A 26128-nucleotide genomic window follows, 5' to 3' on the forward strand; every position below is an offset into this window, starting at 1 on the left:
TGTTGCCCAGGCTGACCTCAAACTCCTGAGATCAAGCAATCCACCCGCCTCAGCCTCCCAAAGTGCCGGGATTACAGGGGTGAAACACTGCACCCAGGTGCAAATTTTCAATGTACTGAATAAAAGTGTGTAACCCACCAAAGGGTCAGCCAGGTGTGGTGGTTCACACCTGTAATCCCAGCACATTGAGATACTGAGGCAGGCAGATTACCTGAAGCCAGGAGCTTGAGACAAGCCTAGCCAACATGACAAAACCTCAGCTCTACTAAAAATACAAAAAATGAGCCAGGTGCGGTGGTGTGCACCTGTAATTCCAGCTACTTGGGAGGCTCAGGCACGAGAACTGCTTCAACCCAGGAGATGGAGGTTGCAATAAGTTGAGATCACATCACTGCACTCCAGCCTGGGCCACAGGGCAAGACTCTGCCTTTAAAAAAAAAAAAAAGAAAGCATGTAACCCACCAAAGGTTCAAAGATTTATGAAATTATCAAAAACTAGCTCCCACCGAATATTTCATATCCTTAAGCTTATTATCTCCTATAACTGAACTTCTTTTTTTTTGAGAGAGAGTGTCTTGCTCTGTCACCCAGGTTGGAGTACAGTGGTATGATCTCGGCTCAGTGCAATCTCCACCTCCAGGGTCCAAGCAATTCTCCTGCCTCAGGCTCCCTAGTAGTTGGGATTACAGGCGTGTGCCACCACGCCTGGCTAATATTTTTATTTTTAGTAGAGACGAGGTTTCACCATGTTGGCCAGGCTGGTCTCGAACTCCTGACCTCATGTGATCCACTCACCTCGGCTTCCCAAAGTGCTGGGATTACAGGCACCACCGTGCCCAGACTGAACTTCTATAAATACAGTAAATCTCAGAATAAATCAAGATAAAACTCACTCGTCAATCCAGTCCTAAAAATAGAGACAATTTCCAGTTAGCCCTTTTCTTTGTATGTGTCTAAGTCCTAAAACACTACAAATGGAGCCTACTCCTACAGGTTTATTAATTCATTCTGGTTTTCAAATTTTGGCAGTTTAATGAAGAGGAAAAAACACCTCTTTTTCCTATACGAGGAAAAATAAAACATTCTATAAATATTTATAAATAAAATATAAAGAAATACAAAGAAAATATTCTATTTCATAAAATATAATAATATTGCCTACCTCCTCAAAGAATCACTGTGAAAATAATAATTTAATTGCTGTGAAAATGTTTTTAACCAGGAAAATAGTACATAAGAGATCACTATTCTCAAACTCATCTGGTATCTTTATCTGGCATTTGGCACAAACCAAACTAAAATGGGTCCCAAACAATTTTAAAGATTTTTTTGTAAAGTACTGAAAACCATTTAAGAAAGATATTCCAATTTCTTCACTTATAGATGACAAGGTTAGGACCAAAGAAGTGAAGTATCTTTCCAAGGGTGTACAGAAAGTTCCTATCAGAGATGAAAAATGAGGACCAGGCAATCTGATTTTCAGCCCCTTACTCCCCATTCCTTCCAAAAATCTAACCAACATTTCTTTTCTAGAAGTGGGCTTTCTGCACGGTGAGAAGAGAGGAAAATGGCTTCACAATCAACAAAGGTCAGCTTACACCCACACTGACCTTTCAGGATAGAGCTGACTGACAACCCAGATAAGCTGGACTGCAGCACTGCGCACTTGTTCATAGTCATCAGAGAGCAATTTACAGGCCTGCAAAGAAGAATTCCAAAAGTTTATTAGCTCTGTGTCCTCTCAGGCAATGTTTAAACTATTTTCAAAGTGAAGATAGGGTGATTGGATAAGGATGCCCAGTAAAATACTTGTGTGTGGTTTTAACTTCTTGAATCTTTGCCGAACAATGAATCTTGACCTCTGTCAGCTGCTCTGGCTATATTCTGACTAGGCACCCTCCTACCCCACACCTGAAAGGAGAATCACAGACTGACGGCATAAAAACATTTAGAATAGCATCAAACCCAGCAAAGCATGCTGGGAGTCCACAGTACTATTTTCACAGGCTCAAATACCAAATATGGGTTTTTCCCTCCACCTGTAAAAATCAAAGCACACACTTCTGTTTACTTTGGTCTGAAATCATTGGCCTCCATTTCAATCCACTCACTCTTTCTGGGTAGCCCCATACTCCCTAAATACTGATGGCTCCAAATAACCTACCCTTAGCTCTGATTTCTCCTGATCTCCAGACCTTTATAACTACTTATGGCTGGAATTCTCTTCATGGATGTCCCACCCAACTTTTATACTCCACACACCCAAACATGAACTCACTAAGGAACCAAATTCTACCTTATGTCTTAAATCCTACACTATCAATCCATCCTCACTCCCTTGAGGCTCTCATTACTGCTTGTTTAGACTACTCTTATGCCACCAAACATCTGAATCAGCCAACTAACTTTCCTTCCTTCCTCTGAGTCCTTACTATCCAAGTTTCCTTTAATTATTTGGCTTCCCGCATAGTTTTCCTATAGAAAAAGAGGGCGATGGTCACCCCACCACAAGCATTCTGGACCAATTCTACTTCATTCAACAGAAGAATAAACTTAGTTTACACATCCGTGATAGGGGTTTGGCTAATTATCTTCTTCCCATGAGAGATAAAACCACTCTCGGCAGACTAACAAAACCTAATCTCTGAACATGAATTTAGATTGCCTGTTACCAGATTCAGTCAATTATTCTCCAAGAGAAATATAGCCTTGTAAGGCCTTTTGGTTAGGCCCTCAATCAGCTTTTCCACAACTTCATTATGCCTTTCTTTACTGCTAATACTACATTCATGTGACTTTTTTTTATATGATCCTATGGTTTTGGTCACCCTTCTCCAGACACCCTCTAGTTTGTGAAGTGTGGTTCCCAGAAATGACTTCATGTATGGCCCAACCAAGCAGTGATCAGCAAGACTAAAACGTTCCTTATTCTAAATGCTACACTTTTCTTCAGGTACTCTCACACTCATACTGAGTTGTAAATCCTCCTAAAAGTCCTTTTCACACGTACTACTGCTATTTAATTACATAACCTCCATTCTCTTCCTGAAAAGTATGTTTGGAATATGACTTCACATCCATCCCAATCAACACTGCCACTATTAACCAACGAAGTCCTTAAGTTTTCAAATTCTGAGAACCAGTGTGCCACCCTCCCAGCTTCACGATACCTCCTCCCCTTCCAGACAGTAATCATTTAAAGTACCTGATTATAAATTGTTTGGTGTAATTTCAGTCCTCTTTCATGGAGCTGCAACTAGATAATAAATATATAGCTTAAGTGCTTGGGAGGAAAAGAGCAATATTTCCAATGTCTCCCCACAATCTCACATATTTTCCCCTACTGTATCAGGCTAACATGGTTCCATTTAGCCAAAATCGGTGCTATATAAATAAGAAATTTTGTCGCCTTTCAAGAGAAGCATTCGAGCATTTCATAAATCTAACCCATGGACTGTCCCAAGAAGGCATTAGAAAAATATGAAATAATAATATGAAGGCTAAAGAAAAAAATGATTTAACACCACCTCCCCCTATTATAATATTATACCAACTCGTATCCCTCCAAGTTGAAGGAATTATAACAGGTTCCTACCGTGCTTTTCATGTTTCATAAATACACATGAAAGCTACCAGAGAAAGCCAAAAAAAAAAAGCACAGTTGTATACAGGGATGCGTGTCACTGAGTTCTGTGAGGCCACCACCAATACCTTCCTGAAAGTATATGCTGAAGGATTCACAATGTATCCAAGGCAGCACTAGCTATAAACTTAAAAAACAAAAATGAACACTAGCCCCAATTAGTTTCCATAATCACGTTTACCATGGCTTTTATAGCTGCTGTTCTGACACGTGGGTCTTGGTCACTGAAGTAATCCCCTATAATCTTCTGGACATCTCTGGCAGCTAGGCCTTCTGCATCTTTTGTGACACTTTTCTCCAAAGAGCCAAGATTGCCAAGTAACTGCAGGCACTTATTTCTTACACCATGAGACGTATCTGTAAGATGCTATCAAAAAAAAAAAAAAAAAAAGAAAGAAAAAGAAAAAGAAAAAAAGGACATGATTAAGATATCTTAACAAACACAGACAACACCAGAAACAAAAGCATTGCATCAACCTTAGGGGTGATTTCAAGCCCTACATTCTCAGGACAGTCTGTTTAGCATCGTGTTACTTGAGTATGTGTCTTCTCAAAAAAAAATGAGTCCTTAGAAAATAAAAGTCCTAGTTTTTCATCTTTGTATTCCCAATAGCTAGTACTTTGCCTTGTATAGAGTAAGTACTTTAAAATTCGTCCCTGAATTGCCTTTTACTTGCTTTCAAATTTTAAAACAAGACAAAAATGTATAAATTTTTAAACTTTTAATATCCACAGAAATATGCAAAAATCTTAAGTGTACAGCTCAATAAATTTTCACAAATACACATATATAGCAAGCACCCAGATTAAATAGTATATAACCAACACACCAGAAATATCCCTCATTCCTCCTCCAAGCAACTACCTCACCACACCACCACCAAAAATAGCTACTATCCTGACTTCTAACACATAGGTTCATTTGTTTATTTTTGTACTTTATGAAATCAAATAGTATCTGGCTTCTATGGCTTAATATTATGTTTGTGAGATTTATGCAAGGTATGGCAGATAGCAATGGCTCATTTATTCTTGTTACTTATACAGTATTGATTTGTAAACACATGAAAATCTATTTAGCCTTTCTGTTGATGAATATTTAAGTTATTTCCAGTCTTTGGCTATTCTGAATAATGCTACTGTGATTACTCTTGTATGTGGCTTTTGGTGTACATGTTCACATTTTTGTTGGATATATGTGCACAAGTAGAATTGATAGGTAACAAGACATGCTTCAGCTTAAGAAGATACTGCCAAATAGTTTTCCATAATGGCTGTACTAATTTACACTTCCACCAGTGCTGCATAAGTGTTCTAGATGTGCCACATCCTTGTCAACATTTAGTACCATCAATATTTTTTATGTTAGCACTTCTCACTGGGTATTTTAATAAATTATCAGTTTTCCTCCTGCATTACCCTAGTCCAATGCTACTAAAACAAGCTATGTGAATAATACAGTAACATAAATTAAAAATACTTTGAAGAAATGAGATTGTACATGAGGTAATAAAAAAGGTACAAAACTCTGGATTTCGAACTTCTTTTGACTAACATCCAAAGTAAGAAACATACATAATATTGCAACACAGTACATAAAAACACACATACACCAAGTTTAACAAAACAATATTTACCTTATAGCTTGTGATTTACTCTGATATTTATATTTCATTTTCTTTTTCAAAAAAAAAAAAAAAATCACGTCTGAAGAAATTGGTCGCAATACCCACTGAAGGATCATGATTCTCAAAGTGAGCCACTAGTTTGGAGAAAAGTGAATGGGATTTGGCCAGCTTGAACAACACAGCGAGGCCCTATTTCTTTAAAAAAAAATTTATAGCCGGGTATGGCGGCACACACCTGTAATTCCAGCTACTCAGGAGGCTGAGGCCAGAGAATTGCTTGAACCCAGGAGGCGGAGGTTTCAGTGAGCCGAGCTCACACCACTGCACTCCAGCCTGAGCAACAGAGCAAGACTCTGTCTCAAACTGCGCCCCCTAAAAAACAAAAACAAAACAAATGAACTATTTATATTTAGCATAAAAACATCATTTCTCATGACTAACCTGTTGATTGCACCTCTGTTACAAATACTTTGATTTTTCAAGCATCAAACTAAATCCTTCCAGCTTCTGTTAACCAGGCAACAATAATGCACAATGTATTACTGCACACTGAATCTTAGCCCAAAAGAGAGTCTCATGCTGTCAGGGAAACAATTACAGTTTTATGATGTCCTTCCCCTACAGGTCACTTCTTGCATCAAGGTTACCATCATTAAGAACTGCTTTTCTTTATACTGTTGGATAAAAACTTATTAATTAAAAAAAAACTGCTAAGTATCTGCAGATGCTGCTTTGGTGTTACACACTTTGTCAGGCCATTGAAGTATATTAATGGAGCAAGTAAGCAAACCACATCCCCAATAATAGACCAATTTATGTCAAAAATAAAAATAAACTAGTTTACAATTTTGCTATATATTTAAAAAAATGGTTCTGCATATCAACAAAATCTGAGAATGAAGTTGAATAAGACAAAAATAACATACTGACCCATTCAGCATCGATATGGATTTTTTTTTCTTATGAGATAAGGGTCTCGCTCTGTCACCCAGGTTGGAGTGCAGTGTGGCGATCAGTATTCACTGCAACCTTGGCCTAACAAGCTTAAGAGATATTCCCACCTCAGTCTCCTGAGTAGCTGGGACCACAGGTGTGTGCCATGACACCTGGCTAATTTTTAAAATTTTTGTAGAAATGGAATGTTGCCATATTGCCTAGACTGGTCTCAAACTCTTGGACTCAGGTGATCCTTGATATAGATGGTTTTTAAGGACAGATGACAATTTGGTGTATTCTGTATGCAGATTCTAATGAATACCCTCTTTTAACAAGACCTTTGTTCTCCCAGAAAAATCTTTACAAATAGGAAAGAAAGCAGAAGACCCTCAATTTCAGCTGTGCAAATGCTACACAAGAAAACTGCATTAATTTCCTGTCAAGTCTTTGAACTATGTCTATTCGTCTCTCAAATGAGGATTAGCTATCCAATAAGTAAAATGATTAAGGAGAGGATAAATGAGAAGAACTTTGAAAAGTATCCAAAAGCATGACTTTCTTCCTACTGTGATACAAAGAATACAACACAGTAACATCCTGTATTTAAAAATTATTATAAAGAGACCATTTAAACTTCAAAAAATAATGATTATAGTATAACATAGTAAATAAAACAGGAGATGAATGGAAGGAAGGAGGAAGGAATGAGGAAAGGAGACTGGAGGGAGGGAGGGAGGGAGGGAAGGAAAGTAGGAAGAAAAGAAGAGAGGGAGGGAGGGGAGGCAAGCTCTTTTTATGGTAATAACAAAGTCAGGAAAGATTTAATAACAGTTGCTAAAATGGTGGGTAAAGTTTGATGAGGAAGAGCATATTTACATAATCTCAAAGTATCTCTCCACAAATTATCTATTTTTGATTTTAGTATTTTATTATTATAGTCATAATTATATATATTTATGGGATAAAATGTGATACTTTGATACATGTATGCAATGTGGAATTATTAAATCAAGCTAATTAACATACATCCATCACCTATCATTTTTTGTGGTGAGACATTTGAAATATTCACTTAGGTTTTTTTGTTTTTTAAGAGACAAGGTCTTCCTCTGTCACCTAGGCTGGAGTGTAGTGGCACGATTATAGCTCACACAGCCTGGAACTCCTGGGTTCAAGCAATCCTCCTGACTCAGCCTGAGACTACAGGTGCATGCCACCACACCCAGCTACTTTTTTTACTTTTGTAGAGACAGAGTCTCGCCATGTTGCCCAGGCTGGTCTTGAATTCCTGGGCTCAAGCAACCCTCCCACCTTGACCTCACAAAGTGTTGGGATTACAGGTGTGAGTCATTGCACCTCCCTCCTCTTAGTTATTTTTAAATATACATTATTGTGAACTATATAGTCACCTGCTATGTAATAGATCTCAAAACCTATTCCTCCTATTCCTCCTGTTGAGCTGAAACTTTGTAACCTTTGACCAGCAACTCCCCACTCCCTCACTTTACTACCGCTTCCAGCCTCTGGTGATCATCACTCTACTCTCTGAGTTCAACTTTTTAAAATTATACATATAAATGAGATCATGTGGCATGTGTTTTTCCGTGCTTGGCTTATATCACTTAGTATAATGTCTTCAAGATTCATACATGTTGACATGAATGACAGGATCCCCTTCATTTACAAGGCTGAATAGTATTCTATTGCATGTTATATACCACATCTTCTTTATCCATTCATCTGCTGATAAACAGGTTGATTCCATACACTGGCTATCGTGAACACTGATGCAATGAACATTGGAGTGCAAGCATCCCTTCAACATACTGATTTCAATTCCTTTAGATATATACCCAGAAGTAGGATGGCTAGATCACATGCTAGTTCTATTTTTAGTTTTTTGAGACCTTCATCTTGTTTTCCATAAATAGCTGTACTAATTTACATCTTTGCCAACAGTGTACGAGGGTTTCCTTGTCTCCCCATGCCAACACTTGTTATTGTTCATTTTTTTATAAAAACCATTCTAATAGATGTGAGGTGATATCTCATTTAATCTGCAATCTGCATTTTCCCAATGACTAGTGATGTTGCACACTTTTTCATGAACCTGTTGGTTATCTGTATGAAGGGTCTGTTCTGGTCCTTTACCCATTTTTGTAGCCAGGTTTTGTTGTTGTTGTTGCTACTTAGTTGAATTCCTTATATATTTTGGATATTAGCCCTTGTCAGATATATGGTTTACACATCTTTTTTTTTTTTTTTTAACCTCTATGGGTTGTCTCTTCACTTAGTTTCTTTTCTTGTATAGAAACTATTTAGTTTGATACAGTCCCATTTGTCTATTTTTTGTTGTTGGTGGTTGCCTGTTCTTTTACAGTCACACAAAAAAATCATTGCCCAGATCAATGCCACAGAGCTTTCCCTGTGTTTTCTTCTAGCAGTTTTGCAGTTTCAGGTTTTTTGTTTACGTCTTTAATCCACTCAGTTCAAGTATGTATATGACATAAGGGTCTAATTTCATTCTCCTGCATATGAATGACCACTTCTCCCAGCATCATCTATTGAATAATTGTCCTTTACCCAGTGTGTGTTCCTGGCACCACTGTCAAAAATCAGCTGACCATAAATGCATGGGTTTGTTTCTGGGCTTTCTATCCTGTTCCTTTGGTACTGTTTTTATGCCAGTACCATGTTGTCTTGACTACAACTGCTTTATAATATATTTTGAAAACAGGGAATGTAATGTCTTTGGCTTTGTTCTTTTTGTTCAAAATTGTTTTGGCCATTCAGTCTTTTGTGGTTTCATACAAATTTTAAAGATTTTTTTTCTATTTCTGTGAAAAATGATACTGGAATTTTGATAGGGATTACACGGAATCTGTAGATCATTTTGGGTAGTATGGACATTTTAACATATTAATTCTTCCAACCCATGAATTTTAGGGAACTGCCATCCTGTTTTCCACAATGGCTGCACTGTTTTGCACTACTACTATCAATGCACAAGGGTTCCAATCCTTGCCAATACTTTTTTCTTTTTGGCAATAGCTATCCTAATGGGTATGAAGTGATACCACACTGTGGTTTTGACTTTCTTTCCCTAATGATTAATGATTAGTGATATTAAGCATCTTTTCTTATTGGCTTATTGGCCATCTATATGTCTTCTTTGGAAAAGTAAGTTTCCTTAAGGAACTCATGACCCAATAGTCATAGTTACAAAAGAAATGCAATACATTATAACTGCATTTGGAGATGGGGCCTTTCGGGAGGTAATTAAGGTTAAATGAGGTCATAAGGATGGGACTCTAATCCAATAGGACTGGTGCCCTTATGAGAGCTCTCTCTCCTCATATACAGGGGAGAGGCCATAAGAGAACACAGCGAGTACACAGTTGTCTTCAAGCCAGGTAGAGAGCCCTCACTAGGAACTGAATTTGCCAGCACCTTGATCTTAGATTCTAGACTTCAGAAACCTGAGCAATTTCTGTTGTTTAAGCCATCCAGCCTGTGGCATTTTGTTATGGCAGCCCTTAGAGAGGTATATCCCAGAAGTGAATTGCTGGATCATATGGCAATTCTATTTTTAATTTTGGGGATCAAATAACTCTATAATCAAAACCTGGCAGACACCACCTTAGCCAAGTATCAAAGGCAACATCATCAACAAGTCAAACGTCATCTGTGCCTCATGATATGATACATTGTGAGGGACACAAAATTATTTGTTATATTCTTGTCAAAATGCATTGGCTGAATCTAAACTGAAAATATCAGATAAAACCAGATTGCAAGACATTTTACAAAATAAATGCCCTACACTTCTCAAAAATGTCAAGGTAATGAAAGACAAAGAAAGGTTGAGTGATCTTTTCGGATTAAGGAAAACAAAAGAGACATGAAAACTAAATATAGTCATGCATCAATTATCAAAAAGGATACATTCTGATAAATGCATCATTAGGTGATTTCATCACTGTGCCAACATCAGAGTGTTCTTACCCAAACCTAGATTGTAAAGCCTACTAAATCTAGGCTACATGATACAGTCTAATGCTCCTAAGCTATAAACCTGTACAACATGTTACAGTACTGAATATTGTAGGCAACTGTAACATAATGGTAAGTATTTGTGTATCTAAACATATCTACACATAGAAAAAGTACAGTAAAACTATAATATAACCTTACGTTATAATATTACTGTTATACTATATATACTAATATACATTACACTGTCGTATATGCAGTCCATCCTTGACTGAAATGTCATTATTAAGTGATGCATGCTGTAATTGATACCCTTAAAAAATACATATGAAGCATTTACTTCGGTGGAAAAAGGGCATGATTTTTCCAATTTACTTAAATGGTACATTATTCAGCTGTAAAAAGGAAGAAAATCCTGAAACATGTTACAATGTGGATGAACTTTGAGGACATTATGCTAAGTAAAATAAGCTAGGCACAAAAGGACAAATATTGCATGATTCCACTTACATGAAATCCCTACAGTAGAAAAATTTATAAAAACAGTATATAGAAAGGTGGTTGTTAGGGACTAGGGGATGGGGAGTTATTGTTTAACGGGTATAGAGTTTCACTTCTGCAAAACAAAAAGAGCTCTGTCAGTGAAAGGTGGTGATGATCACACAACTCTGTGAATATACTTAATGTCACTAAACAGTATGTTTTAAAATGGCTGACACAGTAAATTTTATGTTATCTCTATTTTATGACAATTTTATTAAAAACTTAAACACTTAATTACCATATGACCCCAAAATTCTGCTCCTTAGTATTCATCCAAGAGAATTGAAAACATGTAGTAAGCAAAAATTTGTAAGTGAATATTCTTAGTATACATCCAAGAGAACTGAAAACACATATTAAGCAAAAAACTTGAAAGTGAATATTCATAGCAGCATTATTCAAATCAGCCAAAATGTGGAAAAAAATGTAAATGTTGATAAATTCATCAAAATCAGTGAAGTATAATTTTTTTCCTTATATTTATTTATTTTGAGACAGAGTCTCACTCTGTCACCCAGGCTGGGGTGCAGCAGTGTGATCTCAGCTCACTGCAGCCTCTGCCTCCCTGGTTCAAGTGATTTTCATGCCTCAGCCATCAGGGTAGCTGGGATTACCACCACACCCAGCTAATTTTTATATTTTCAGTAGAGACAGGGTTATCACCATGTTGGCCAGGCTGGTGTCAAACTCCTGGCCTCAAGTGATCTGCCTGCTTTGGCCTCCCAAAGTGCTGGGATTACAAGTGTGAGCCACCACGCCAGGCCTGAAGTATAAATTTTTAATAGTTGTGATAAGATACAATACGCATACCATGCAATTCTCCCAGAGAACATATGCAATTCTACCAGACAACATGTACAATTCAATGGTATGTATGTATATGTATATATGTATTTATGAATGAATGAATAAATGACAGGGCCTCACTCTGTCGCCCAGGGTGGAACGCAGTGATGTCATCATAGCTCACTGCAGCCTTGATCTCCTGGGCTCAAGCAATCCTCTTGCCTCAGCCTCCCAAAGTAGCTGAAGCTACAGATGTGCACCATCACACCTGCTAGTTCTTTTGCACAGATGAGGTCTCATTGTGTTGCTCAAGCTGATCTTGAACACCTGCACTCAAGTGAGCTTCCCACCTTGGGAAGCGTTAGGATTACAGGCATGAGCTACTGCACCTGGCCAATTCAATGCTTTCAGTATTGCACATATATGCACAACCATCACCACAGTCAGTTTTCAAACATTATCATTACAGAAAGATCCCCCTCCTGCAAAAAAAAAAAAAAAAAAAAAGCCATTCTGTACCCTTTAGCTATCAATTCCTATCTCTCTGTTTGCCTAAGTCCTAACCAACCACTAATGTACTTTCTGTCTCTATAGACTTAACCTATTATGGAAATTTAATATAAACTGAATCGTGTAATAGGTGGTCTTTTGTGTCTGGCTTCTTTCACTTAGCATAATGTTGTCAAAGTCCAACGAAATTGTAGAATGTATTGGTATTTTATTCTTTTTAATGGCCAAATAATATTCTAACGTGCATTCTTTATCAATTCATCAGTTGATGGTCATTTGACTTGCTCCCACCTTTGACTATTGTGAATGCTGCTGCTGCAAACATCCATAGGGCCAGGTGCAATGGCTCACGTCTGTCATCCCAGCACTTTGGGGGTGCTGAGGCGGGCAGATCACCTGAGGTCAACAGCTCGAGACCAGTCAGTCCAACATGGTGAAACCCCGTCTCTACTAAAAATACAAAAAAATTAGCCAGGCGTAGTGGCAAGCACCTGTAGTCCCAGCTACTCAGGACGCAGAGGCAGGAGAATTGCTTGAACCCAGGAGGCAGAGGTTGCAGTGAGCCAAGATCAAACCACTGCACTCCAGCTTGGGCAACAGAGTGAGACTTCATCTGGGGAAAAAAAAAAAATTCATATACAAACTTCCGAGTTAATGTTTCAGTTTGTTGGTAGATATCTACAAGTAGAACAGCTGGGTCCTATGGTAAGGCTATTTTTAATTTTTTGAGGAACTGCCACACTGTTTTTGAAAGCAGCTGAGTGAACACTAGGCGCTGTGGCTCACTCCTGTAATCCTAGCACTTTGGGAGGCTGAAACAGACAGATCTCTTGAGCTCAGGAGTTCAAGACCAGTCTGGGTAACATGCCAAAACCCCATCTCTACAAAAAACACAAAAATTATCCAGGCATGGTGGCATGTACCTGTAGTCCCAGCTACTTGGGAGGCTGACGCAGGAGGATCACTTGAGCCTGGGAGGCAGTTATATTACAGACATCCTAGAAATGTGAGATGGCATCTAATTGTGGGTTTTTTGTTCTTTGTTTTCAGACAGACTCTTGCTCTGTCACCCAGGCTGGAATGCAATGGGAAGATCTTGGCTCACTGCAACCTCCGCCTCCCAGGTTCGAGCCTCATGCCTTAACCTCCCGAATAGCTGGGATTACAGGCGCGCACCACCACACGTGGCTAATTTTTGTATTTTCAGTAGAGACAGGGTTTCACCATGTTGGCCAGGCCGGTCTCGAACTCCTGACCTCAAGTGATCCACCCGTCTTGGCCTCCCACAGCGCTGGGATTACAGGCGTGAGCCACAGCACCCAGCTCATTGTGGTTTTGATATGCATTTCCCTAGTGACAAGTGATGTTAAGCTTTTGTGTTGTGTGTTTATCTCTTTTGTGTATCTTCTTTGGAGAAATACCTATTCAGATCTTTTGCCCATGTTAGTTTAATACTTTTTTTTTTTTAATTTGCCACTTTCCCTTCTCTGTCATGTTTTTAATTGGGTTATTTGAATTTTTATTATTGGGTTGTAAGAGTTCCTTAGATAGTCTAAATACAATTACCAGTCGGGTGAGGTGGCTCACACCTGTAATCCCAGCACTTTGGGAAGCCAAGGTGGGAAGATCACTTGAGGTCAGGAGTTTGAGGACAGCCTGACCAACATAGTGAAACCCCATCTCTACTAAAAATACAAAAAACAGCTGGGCACACGCCTGTAATCCTAGCAACTCAGGAGGCTGAAGCAGGAGAACCACTTGAACCTGGGAGGCAGAGGTTGCAGTGAGCTGAGGTCAAGCCACCACGGCACTCCAGCCTGGATGACAAAGTGAGACTCTGACTCAAAAAAAAAAAAAAAAAAAAAAAATACAATTACCTCATTATATATATGATTTACAAGTATTTTTTCCTATTCCGTGGGTTGTATTTTCTCTGAAAAACAAGTTTTCAGTTTTAGTGAAACCCAATTTATTTACTTTTTTCTTTTATTACATGTGCTTTTGTTACATCTAATAATCCACTGCCAAATCCAAAGACATGAAAATTTACCACTATATTTTCTTCTTAGGGGTTTATAATTTTAGCTCACATATATTCAGGTCTTTGATTCATTTTGAGCTAATTTTTGCATGGTGTGCGGGAAGTTTCCAGCTTCCTTCTTTTACATGTCCCAACACCATGCATTGAAAAGACAATTTTTTTCCCCACTGAATAGTACTGGCATCCATATAGAAAATCAGTTGACCGAAGACACATGAGTTTATTTCTTCTCCTTCTTCTTTTTTCGTTAGAGACAGGGTCTTGCTGTGTCACTCAGGCTGGACTGCAGTAGCACAGTCTCGGCTCACTGGCAGCCTCAACTTCCCAGGCTCAAGCAATCCTCCCATTTCAGCCTCCCAAGTAGCTGAGACTACAGGCGCGCACCACCATTCCTGGCTAATTTTTATATTTTTTGTAGAGATGGGGTTTTGTCATGTTGCCCAGGCTGGTCTCAAACTCCTGGGCTCATGTGATCTGCTCACCTCAGCCACCCAAAGTAGTGGGATTACAGGTGTGAGCCACCACACCTGGCCAATTTCTTGACTCTCAATTCTTTTTTTTTTTTTTTTTTTTACTCTTTTTTTTATTTTGAGACAGAGTCTCACTCTGTCGCCCAGGTTGGAATGTAGTGGTGCGATCACAGATCACTGCTGCAACCTCCGTCTCCCGGGTTCAAGCAATTTTCCTGCCTCAGACTCCCCAGTAGCTGGGATTACAGGTGTGTGCCATCACACCTGGCTAATTTTGAATTTTTAGTAGAGACAGGGTTTCACCATGTTGGCAAGGCTGGTCTCAAACCCTTGACCTCAAGTGATCTGCCTACCACAGCCTTCCAAAGTGCTAGGATTACAGGTGTGAGCCACCATGCCTGGCCTTGACTCTCAATTTTATTCCATTTATCTTTATATCTACCTTCATATAGTACCATAGTATCTAGATATTACTGGTGCTTCTTTTGCTAGATTTATTCATAAGTGTTTTTTTGTTTTGTTTTATTTTTGTTTTTGTTTTTTAATAGAGATAGGGTCTCGTTCTGCTGCCCAGGCTTAGTGGAGTGGCATAATCAAGGCTTATGAGGCTCACTGCAACCTTGTCCTCCTGTGTTCAAACAACTCTCTCTTCAGCTTCCCAAATAGCTGTGACTACAGGCATGTGCCACCATACCCGACTAATTTTTTCAATTTTTAGTAGAGATGAGACCTCACTGAGTTGCCCAGGCTGGTCTCCAGTTCCTGAGCTCAAAAGATTCTATTGTCTCAACCTCCCAAAGTGCTGGGATTACAGGCAAGAGGCACTACCACACCCAGCCATAAGTATTATTTTTGATGCTACTGTAATTGAATTGTTTTCCTAATTTCATTTTCACATTATTCACTGCTAGTGTATATAAATACAATTTATATTTTGTTGGCTGATTTTGTATCCTGCAAACTTGTTAAACTCATTTATTACTTCAAACAGTTTTTTAGTGGATTCCCTAGGATTTTCTACATACAAGGTTATGTCACCTGTGAATATGAGGAGATAATTTTACTTTTTCCTTTCCAACACAGAGGCCTTTTATTTCTTTTCTATGCCTAATACCCCTGAGAAGAACCTTTAGCACAATGTTAAACAGAAGTGAAGGTAAATATAATGACCTATTTATTTTGTTTCTCATTTTAGGGGAAAAGCATTCAATCTGTTCAAATTAAGTATGATGTTTCCTGTCAGTATTTTTTCTTTTTAGATTCTATTTATGAGGGTCAGGAAGTTCCAGTCTATACCTGACCTATACTATCCTAAAAACCTAAAAATATTACAAGATATTTTATGCGTTCTTACAATACAAGGGTGTTAAGAGTTTGTTAAATACTTTTTCTTCATTTATTGTTATGATCATGTTTTTTATCCTCGATAGTGTATTACATTCATTTATTTTCAGATACTAAACCAACCTTGCATTCCTGGAATAAATCCCACTTGATTATGGTATATACTCCTACTTGTATGTTGCTGGAGTTGATTTGCTAGTATTTTGTTAAAGATATTTGGATCCACATTCGTAAGAGTCACTGGTCTGTAGCTTTCGTTTCTTGTGATGTCTTTTGTCTGTTTCTGGTAACTCATAGAATGAGTTTGGAAGCGTTCTCTCCTGCTCTATTTCTTGGGAGAGTTTGTAAAGAATTTTCATTAATTCTTATTTCAATATTTGGTAAAATTCACCAGTGAAGCCATCGAGGCCTGAGCTTTTCTTTGTAGAGATTTGTTTAGTTGTTTTTCTTAATCACTAGTTTAATTACTTTACTTGTCATAGATCTATTCAGATTGTCTATTTCTTTAGTCATTTTCAGTAGTTTTTGTCTTTCTAATAATTTGTCCACTTCAACTAAGTTATCCAATTTATTGGTATGCAATTTTTCTTTTCTTTTCTTTTCTTTTTTTTTTGAGATGGAGTCTCGCTCTGTCGCCCAGGCTGGAGAGCAATGGCACAATCTCAGCTCACTGCAACCCCCGCCTCCCAGGTTCCTCCTGCCCCAGCCTCCTGAGTAGCTGGGATTACAAGCATGCACCACTATACCTGGCTAATTTTTGTATTTTTAGTAGAGACAGGGTTTCACCATGTTGGTCAGGCTGGTCTCAAACTCCTGACCTCCTGATCTGCCCACCTCAGCTTCCCAAAGTGCTGGGATTACAGGTGTGGGCCACTGCAGCCAGCCTATGATTTTTCATAATATTAACTTATAATCCTTTTTAGTTCTGTCAGGTCTGTAATAATGTCTTTTTTTTTTTTTTTTTTTTTTTTTTTTTTTTTTTTTTTAGCCAAGGTCTTGCTCTACCACCCAGGCTGGAGTGCAGTGGCATAATCACAGCTCACTGCAGCCTCAACCTCCCAGGCACAGCAATCCTCCCATCTCAGCTTCCCAAGTAGCTGGGACTATAGGTACAAGCCACCACACCCGGCTAATTTTTTTGTTTTTTGTAGATATGGGTCTCCCTATGTGACCCAGGCTGTTCTTCAACTTCTGGGCTCAAGTGACCCTCCTGCCTTGACCTCTCAAACTGCAGGATTACAGACATAAGCACCGCCCTAGACAGTATCCTTGCTTTTCCTTTTTTTTTCTAATATGTCCATCTTCTGGTCCTCTCATTTCTGAGTCTAGTAATTTGAGTCTTCTCTCTCTTTCTTGGTCAATATAACTAAAGGTTTGTCAAATTTGTTGATCTTTTCAGAAAAGCAAATTTGGTTTTGTTGACTATCTGTTGTTTTTCTATTCTCTGTTTCATTAATTTCTACTCTAATCTTTAGTATCCCCTTCCTTCACACGCTTTAAGTTTAATGGGCGCTTCTTTTTCCAGGGTCTTAAGCTGGAAGGTTAGGTTACTGATTTTAGATCCTTATTCTTTGTTTTTTAAGATGGGCACTTACAACTATAAACTTCTATAAGCACTGCTTTAGCTGCATCATTTTCTACTTTATTCATCTCAAAGTATTTTCTAATTTCCCTTTTGATTTCTTCATTGACTCATTAGTTACACAGAAAAGTATGTTGTTTAATTTCCACATGTTTGTGGGTTTACTAAATTTCTTCCCATTAATTTATAATTTCATCCCACTGTGGTCAGAAAACATACTTTGTATCTTTTCTATCAAGAGTAAATATGTGTATATAAATTACATCTCAATTACAAAACAAAAAACTTTTAGGCACATTGTATGATAAAGTCATAAACCAAAATGGCATTTGGCAATAGAAACAGTGGTTGTACTTATGAATCATAGATAGCCTTCATTACTGTAGTCTGAAAAAGCTTGTGACAGATTTGCCATTGACAAACAGTTCCAATTTTTATCCTATTAAGAACCTCTACAGGCTGGGTGCAGTGGCTCACACCTGTAATCCCAGCACTTTGGAAGGCCGAAGTGGGCAGATCACGAGGTCAGGTGATCGAGACCATCTTGGCTAACACGGTGAAATCCCGTCTCTACTAAAAATACAAAAATTAGCTGGGCACGGTGGCACGTGCCTGTAGTCCCAGTTACTCACGAAGCTGAGGCAGAATTGCCTGAACCCAGGAGGCGGAGGTCGCAGTGAGCCGAGATCACATCACTGCACTCCAGCCTGGGCAACAGAGAGAGACTCTGTCTCAAGAAAAAAAAGGAACCTCTACAAATGATTTAAAAACACACACACACAAACTCTATATGCTTAACTGGCAAAGGACATAAAAAGTAAATTCCCATGAGAGGAAATACAAATACAGGAAAAACATGAAAAAGAAACCTCATTAGCAGTCTCTTCAAAAAAGAGATTTTTTAAAAATGAAGTATCGTTTTCCACATACCAAATTAACAGGTTTATCTTTGATTTTTAAACATTAATATCTAATGCTAGAATAAAGCAGTGAAACTAGGCACTCTCATATACTGCTTGTGGGCATACAAATTGGAACACTTTGGAAAGCAATTTGACAAAAAGTATTAAGAGCCTTAGCTGGGCACAGTAGTTCACGCATGTAATCTCAGGCAACATAGCAAGACCCTTGTCTTTTTTTCAAAAAAATAAAGAACACAGCCTTAAAAAAATTCTAGGCCAGGCACTGTGGCTCATGCCTGTGATCCCAGCACTTCAGGAGGTCAAAGCTGGGGGATCACTTGTGTCCAGGAGTTCGAGAGCAGCCTAGGCAACACAATGAGACCCAGACTCTAATCTTCTAAAAAAAAAAAATGTAAAATAAATTCTAAATGTTTTCAATTAGTAATTCAGTAATTCTACTTTTGATAGTCTGTGTTTCAGATATAATTTTAAATACAGAAAATATTTTAGACTAGCAATATTCCCTGCAGTATTACTTCCAATTAAATAAATGGCTGCAATGTAAATTCAGTAATAGGTGAAGTTAAGTAAAAAGTATGACTTAATTATCGGATATAATATTACACAGCCATTACAAATTATGTTTATAAAACACATACAAGAAAAATACTTATGTTAGCAAAAAAGGAGCAAAATTACATGATTACAGCAATGTGTTTAAAGAAAAAACAACAGCAAATGATTTTCATACAGAAAAAAAATCAGAAAGCCATATATCAAAAGACAAATAATGATTACCTTTGGGTAGTGAATTATGAATGCATTTTTCTTTATAGTTTTCAATATCTTTCCAAATTTTCTATGAGTACAAATTCTTAAAAAATACATTTAAGTATATAATAATATAAAATCTTATAGTTAAAAATATATTTAAAGCAGATTTAAGAAAGAGTTACTGCAGATATCACAACCCACTCATTATGACAACTCTCAGAAGCAAACTTCACAGATATATATTTTCTCTCACACGGGAGATGTACTCACTCTCCCACACACATAATCCCTAGTTTTTCCTTTTTTTTGAAAGATAGAGTCTCACTCTACCACTCAGACTGGAGTGCAGTGGCGCAATCTCCACTCACATAACCTCCGTCTCCCAGGTTCAAGCAATTCTCCTGCCTCAGCCTCCCTAGTAGCTGGGATTACAGGCGTGCATCACCGTGCCTGGCTAATTTTTTTTGTATTTTTAGTAGAGATTGGGTTTTACCATGTTGGTCAGGCTGGTTTCAAACTCCTGATCTCAAAGGATCTGCCCACCTCAGCCTCCCAAAGTGCTGGGATTACAGGTGTGAGCCAGCACACCTGGCCCTATTTAAGCTTTTAGTATCGTACTTGTCAAAGTGTTTTAGTTTTTATGTATATTTGCTTTTTTACGATAAATCAAGTAGTCTTTCCTGGGACTCTGAAATAGCTTTCTAATTTCAAGAATATAATACTCTAACACAATTCAAATGCATTTGACTTTTTTATATTCTCAAAGTTATCAAAAAGATACAAAGTAAAATCAATTATACAAGGTTCTAAGGGTTCTAAGGGTGTATACAGAAAAAGAGGCTAATTAACCTCCAAATTAAATCAAAAGGCACAATTAATGTATTAATACATGTATTTATTTTAAAATCAGAAAAAAAGAATGTACAAAACTTTTTCCATACATTTACTTGTGTATAGTTTGCCTGTTTATTGAAGCAAAAGGCATAATAAAAACAAAACAAGTTTGGGGTCAGAAAAAACAGAGTTTATACCCTGGTACTACAACCTCCTAGCTGTGCAAACCTAGACAAATCAGACTCCATAAATCTTAATTTTCACCTTTGTAAAACAGAAATAACAGTACTTACCTGAAGGATTGTGAGGACGAAATGGAAAACTGAATACAAAGCACCATAACAAGCAGAGTGCATTATTAGGCACAATACACACAGTAACTATGTACTGTAATTATTTTCACTTGTTTTGAAAGGATGAGGAAATTCATTTTATAACAAGTATACTTAACTTTATTCCTAATCCAACACAAGGAGATGAAAAAATGAGGTAGCTCTTAAAACCATTAAAGGTCCTTAGCAGTCCTCAGTTACCGGTTTAGGATAGATCTGAGTAGATTTTATAGCTCTTACCACCTTTCCAGTAATGCAAAGCAGTTCAAGAAAGAAGAGCATTATACTCTTACCTTGCAGGCCACATCCACTAATCGCATCTGGATAGCTTGATTCTCTGGTAGCTTAGTGCCAATTGCAAGCAAGGTATCCAGCAGTTGAGCTAGGACTTGATGAGACTCTAGAGAGGGAGATGGAAAGTTGGCTTGGAAAATTTCAAAAGGGGATAACAATATAAACTAATTTACTTGGGTAAAGAATGTAGATTGGCTAGGTGCAGTGACTCACAACTATAATCCCAGCACTTTGAGAAGTTAAGGCAGGAGAATCCCTTGACCCAGGAGTTCAAGACCAGCCTGGGCAACAGAGGGAGACTGTTTCTACAAAAATAAATCTGAAAAAATGAGTCAGCCAGGTGGTGTGCACCCAGAGTCCCAGCTACTCAAGAGGCCGAGGTAGGAGGACCGCTTGAGCCTGGGAGATCAAGGCAGCAGTGAGCCGTAATTGCGCCACAGCACTCCAGCCGGGGAAACAGAGCAAGACCCAGTCTTAAAAAAAACAGAAGAAAAAAAAAGTAGACTTTTGTCAACTGGGTTCTACTGTGTGATCCTTCACGCCCTCAACTAAAAGCTAATTTCCTAAGGGGATCATGTTTAAATGTCTGAGTTCTCCACAGGATAGAGTACAGTTCTATATACATAGTGCGCTCCAAAAATGTTTAGTGCTGGATTGATTCAAGAGTTTTTTCACACTAAGAAACAGAAAAAAAAAGGCCAGGCGCGGTGGTTTATGCCTGTAATCCCAGGACTTTGGGAGGCCGAGGCGGGCGGATCACGAGGTCAGGAATTCAAGACCAGCCTGACCGACATGGTGAAACACGGTCTCTACTAAAAATACAAAAAACAGCCAGGCATGGTGGCACGCACCTGTAATCCCAGCTACTCAGGGGGCTGAGGCAGGAGAGTGGCTTGAACCCCGGAGGCAGAGGTTGCAGTGAGCCGAGATCGCTCCACTGCACTCCAGCCTGGGCGACAGAGCAAGACTCTGTCTCAAATAAAAAAAAAAAAAAAAAAAAAAAAGGAAGAAAAAAACGTTTTCCATCGCCTTCAAGATAAAGTCCAAATATCCTAGAAGGCATATAATACATACACACCAGGCCTTCCATGATGTTTACCCTTGCCTATCTTTCTAGCTTCATCTCTTTCAGGTCTCCTTTAACACTCTTTTTTCCAACTACTTAAAATTCCATGTCCCCCATCTTTGCTCAGGCTAACTTCTCAACGTACAATGCCTTCCCCCACACCTGACTCCATTCTTGACTCCACTCACCACTGAACACCTAGTTATCCCTTTTTTTTTTTTTTTTTTTTCTTGAGACGGCGTGTTGCTCTGTCACCCAGGCTGGAGTGCAGTGGCACAATCTCTGTTAACTGCAAGCTCCACCTCCCGGGTTCACTCCATTCTCCTGCCTCAGCCTCCCAAGCAGCTGGGTCTACAGGTGCCCCCCACCACGCCCAGCCAATTTTTTGTCTTTTTAGTAGAGACGGTGTTTCACCATGTTAGCCAGGATGGTCTCGATCTCCTGACCTCGTGATCCGCCCGCCTCGGCCTCCCAAAGTGTTGGGATTACAGGCGTGAGCCACCACGCCCAGTCTAGTTATCCTTAAAATGTCACTTCTCACATAGCTACCATAAGAATTTTCCATGGGAAAAAATGATACTTCTTACTGAAACAATGTTATTCTTTTGGTGCTTGTATTTATTTTATTTTATTTGAATTTATTTTTTGAGACAGGGTCTCACTCTGTTACCCAGGCTGAAATACAGTGGCATGATCATGGCTTACTGCAGCCTCAATCTCCTAGGTCGAAGCGGTCCTCCCACTTTAGCCTGCCAAGCATCTGGGATAAAGGTGTGAGCAACCAGGTTTGGCTGATTTTTTAATATTTTGTAGAGACAAGATTTAATTATGTTGCCCAGACTGGTCTCAAATTCCTGGGCTCAAGGGATCCTTCCACTTCGACCTCCCAACGTTTTGGGATTACAGGCCTAGCCTAACCTGTGCCTAGCCTGTTTTAGTGCTTTTAAAAATATGTCTTGGCCGGGTGCGGTGCTTCACGCCTGTAATCCCAGCACTTTGGCAGGCCGAAGCGAGAGGATCACAAGGTCAGGAGATTGAGACCATCCTGGCTAACAGAGTGAAACCCTGTCTCTACTAAAAATACAAAAAATCAGCCGGGTGTGGTGGCGGGCACCTGTAGTCCCAGCTACTCCAGAAGCTGAGGCAGGAGAATGGCGTGAACCCAGGAGGCGGAGCTTGCAGTGAGCCGAGATCGTGCCACTGCACTCCAGCCTGGGAGACAGAGCGAGACTCCATCAAAAAAAAAAGAATTTCTTGATGAAACGAGTACTGCATGTTCAGTTACAGGTTTCATTGTAAGCTGGAATAATCTTTTTAGAAAGCAATGGGGTAATACATAGTCATTAACATGTTTGGACTTCCGGACTCCGGCCTGGAGTCAGGCTGCTCAACATATCAAGGCCCTGCTACAAAATAAAAAACAAGCAAGCAAAAAAAAAAAGGGATAATAATATCTATATCATATGTAAACTACCTCAAATATATGGTACTTGGCCAATAAATGACAGTTATTAAGAGAGAAACTGTACTTCTACTCTAATGTAAATATATATACATGTCCTCAAATTCCTTTTCAACAACAACCAACACAACAAAATTTTGTCCTAACTTCTATAAGAAAGAACTAAAGACTTCTGCTCTGACTATAGAGCTTTTAAATTGCAACTTACTTTCATTCTGCAGGATGTTAATGGCATCATCCATAATGCAGTCTGGTGAAAATCCTGCTGTCTTTGATAATAAACCCAACAATGATGCAATTTTCAGTCTCACAGATGGATCATTCTCCTGGAAAAAAAGAAGCAATTATCACTTTGATGCTTTACACTTAGCTAACCAACAAACAGGAATATGGAAAACTAACATCCCAAAAGAGATTCAATGATCCAAGTATTCTATGGCATCATTCCTGAAAAATTAATTTTATATACTTCTGGTGAGACAGCTACTTATTTATTTATTTATTTATTCATTCATTCATTTATTTATTTATTGAGATGGAGTTTTACTCTGTTGCCCAGGCTGGAGTGCAGTGCGCAATCTTGGCTCACTGCAACCTCTGCTGCTGAGACGGCTTTCTCAGTTGATACATTACATCCAAATGTTGCAAAGTGAATGAGAACTTTTCTATGCCATTCTGATGTCACTAACTTCTAATAAAAAATGTGCTGTTGGCATTAAAAGTACCTGACCTCCACTGAGTAGTCATGTTAGACACAAGTCACAGCAACTTGCACCAACAACACTGGGGATACAACATTGCTGCCAGCACCACTGCTCTTGGGATTCCCTGGAAGGTGAGTGTGGCAGCTACTACTGCTATCACCAGAAAGAATCTTTCATTCTACCTTTTTTTTTTTTTTTTTTTTGAGACAGGGTCTCACTGTCTCCCAGGTCACAATGCAGTGGCGCAATCATGGCTAACTAGAACCTTAACCTCCTGGGCTCAAGTGAACCTCCAACCTCTGCCTCCCAAGTAGCTAGGACTATAGGTACATGCTACCACACCTAGCCACTTTTTTAAAATTTTTAGTAGAGATGAGCTTTTGCTTTGCTGCCCAGGTTGGTCTCAAACTTCTGAGCTCAAGCAATCCTCCTGCCTCGGCTTCCCAAAGTTCTGGAATTACGGGTGTGAGCCACCATGCTCAGTCTTACCTGCTTTTTTGAATCACCAGATCCTGATTAAAAGTCTGGAGGAGGCAAGTGTGACTGTCTGAGTATAAGTCTTGTGCCTGGGCCCGAGCTGCAGGGGAGACTGACAAAGAAACAGTCTGGCTGTTTTAGCTTAGAGAGTGAGAGGTGGTTTCCAATGGGCACCAAAATTCCTGTGGTAAGAAATTTCTTCCAAAGACAAAAAGGAATGCTCTCTTGTTCACTGCCATATCTCAATATAGCACAATACCTGACACTAAAAAGACCAATAAATATATATGAAATGAGAGGGGAAAAAAAGTACCTTGCCAGTGCTGAGAATAGATCATCTTTCTATACTAAAGACAAAACTAATTAAGTGTATGCTGAAAGGATGAGGTACTTTTCAAATAAGACCAACTCCCCACCTCCTATATTCAGTTTCTAAGGAGGTCACCAGGCACAATAAGGAGGCCTAAAGCAGGGGAAGGGGCAATAGATACAGCGTTGGCATGCTATGCCACTTATTATGCATATAACAGAGACAAAATGTAGAATGAGACTGGGCACCGTGGCTCATAATCCCAACACTTTGGGAGGCTGAGGCGGGCAGATCACCTATGTCAGGAAGTTTGAGACCAGACTGGCCAACATGGCAAAACCCTGTCTCTACTAAAAATACAAAACTTAGCCGGGCATGGTGGCACACACCTATAGTCCCAGCTACTCAGAAGGCTGAGGCAGGAGAATCACTTGAACTCAGGAGGCAGAAGTTGCAGTGAGCCGAGATCACGCCACTGCACTCCAGCCTGGGGGACAGATTGAGACTCTGTCTAAAAAAAAAGAAAAAAAAATGGTAGAATGGTGGTGGTTGCCAGGGGCTGGAGGGGGTGCAATGGAGGATTACCGTTTAATGGGAAAGAGTTTCAGTTTCAGTTTTACAAGATGAAGAGTTCTGGAGATGGACGGTGGTGATGGCTGCATAACAATATGAATGTACTTAATACACATGAACTGCACACTTAAAATGGTTAAGAAAATAAATTTTAATTGTTACCACAACTAAGAAATGATTAGCCAGGCATGGTGGCACATGCCTATAGTTCCAGCTACTTGGGAGGCTGAGGTGAGAGGACTGCATAAGCCTGGGAGGTGGAGGTTTCAGTGAGCCATGATCGTACCACTGCACTCCAGTGTGGAGTGAGACCTTGTGAGAAAAAAAAGGCGGGGGGAGAAAATAAATGAAAATGAAATTAAAAAAAAGGAGATAAGAGAGCATCTGACCTAGTGACATTCCTTATCCATCTGGATACTTTACTCAAGTTCTTTTACTTTCTGAAATAATCCCTTAGCACTCCTTCTACTATGACACATAAATGATCTCCTTCACACCTGAGCTAAAAACAGAATTACCTCCAGGGAGGCCTTCTCTAATAATTGTTTCTTCTGACCATTAAAACTGTCCTGGTTCAGGCTTGCATCACCTTTCTCCAAACTTAGAGTCTTCTAATTGGTCACTGTAACTCCAGTCATCCAATTCCTTTATCCTCCATACTTTCCCTCAGAGTGACATTTCTAAAACAAAAACTGACAAGGTAGAATACAAGGCCCTTTAGAATTGGATCCCTTCCAAATCTTCCGGTCTTATCTCTTGATGAGCTCCCAACCTAAAATCTGCACCAGCCAAACAAGTTGCATTTCTTCTAATGTGATAGCGTGTCTCACATCTCCATGCCCATGTTACGGTTGCTCACAACTAAAATGTCTTTCCCCCTGTTTTCCAACTGGCCAAAATCTATTTTTAGGACTTTTCTCAAGC

General features: G+C 39.1%; 1 protein-coding gene across 2 annotated transcripts in view; it reads right to left on the bottom strand.

Moving 5' to 3' along the window:
• INTS4 (integrator complex subunit 4) overlaps positions 1 to 26128 on the bottom strand; it is a 111393-nt gene that overhangs the window by 75884 nt on the left and 9381 nt on the right. For both annotated transcript variants that reach the window (XM_008020252.3, XM_038005433.2), the window contains exons 3-7: positions 23349 to 23466; positions 20612 to 20718; positions 3825 to 4010; positions 3206 to 3256; positions 1611 to 1699 (exon numbers count right to left, since the gene is read on the bottom strand). In XM_008020252.3, the coding sequence (XP_008018443.1) occupies positions 1611 to 1699; positions 3206 to 3256; positions 3825 to 4010; positions 20612 to 20718; positions 23349 to 23466 (551 nt within the window). The remainder of the gene's footprint in view (positions 1 to 1610; positions 1700 to 3205; positions 3257 to 3824; positions 4011 to 20611; positions 20719 to 23348; positions 23467 to 26128) is intronic.

The sequence above is a fragment of the Chlorocebus sabaeus genome, chromosome 1 (genome assembly GCF_047675955.1).
Source record: "Chlorocebus sabaeus isolate Y175 chromosome 1, mChlSab1.0.hap1, whole genome shotgun sequence".
Classification (NCBI taxonomy): domain Eukaryota; kingdom Metazoa; phylum Chordata; class Mammalia; order Primates; family Cercopithecidae; genus Chlorocebus; species Chlorocebus sabaeus.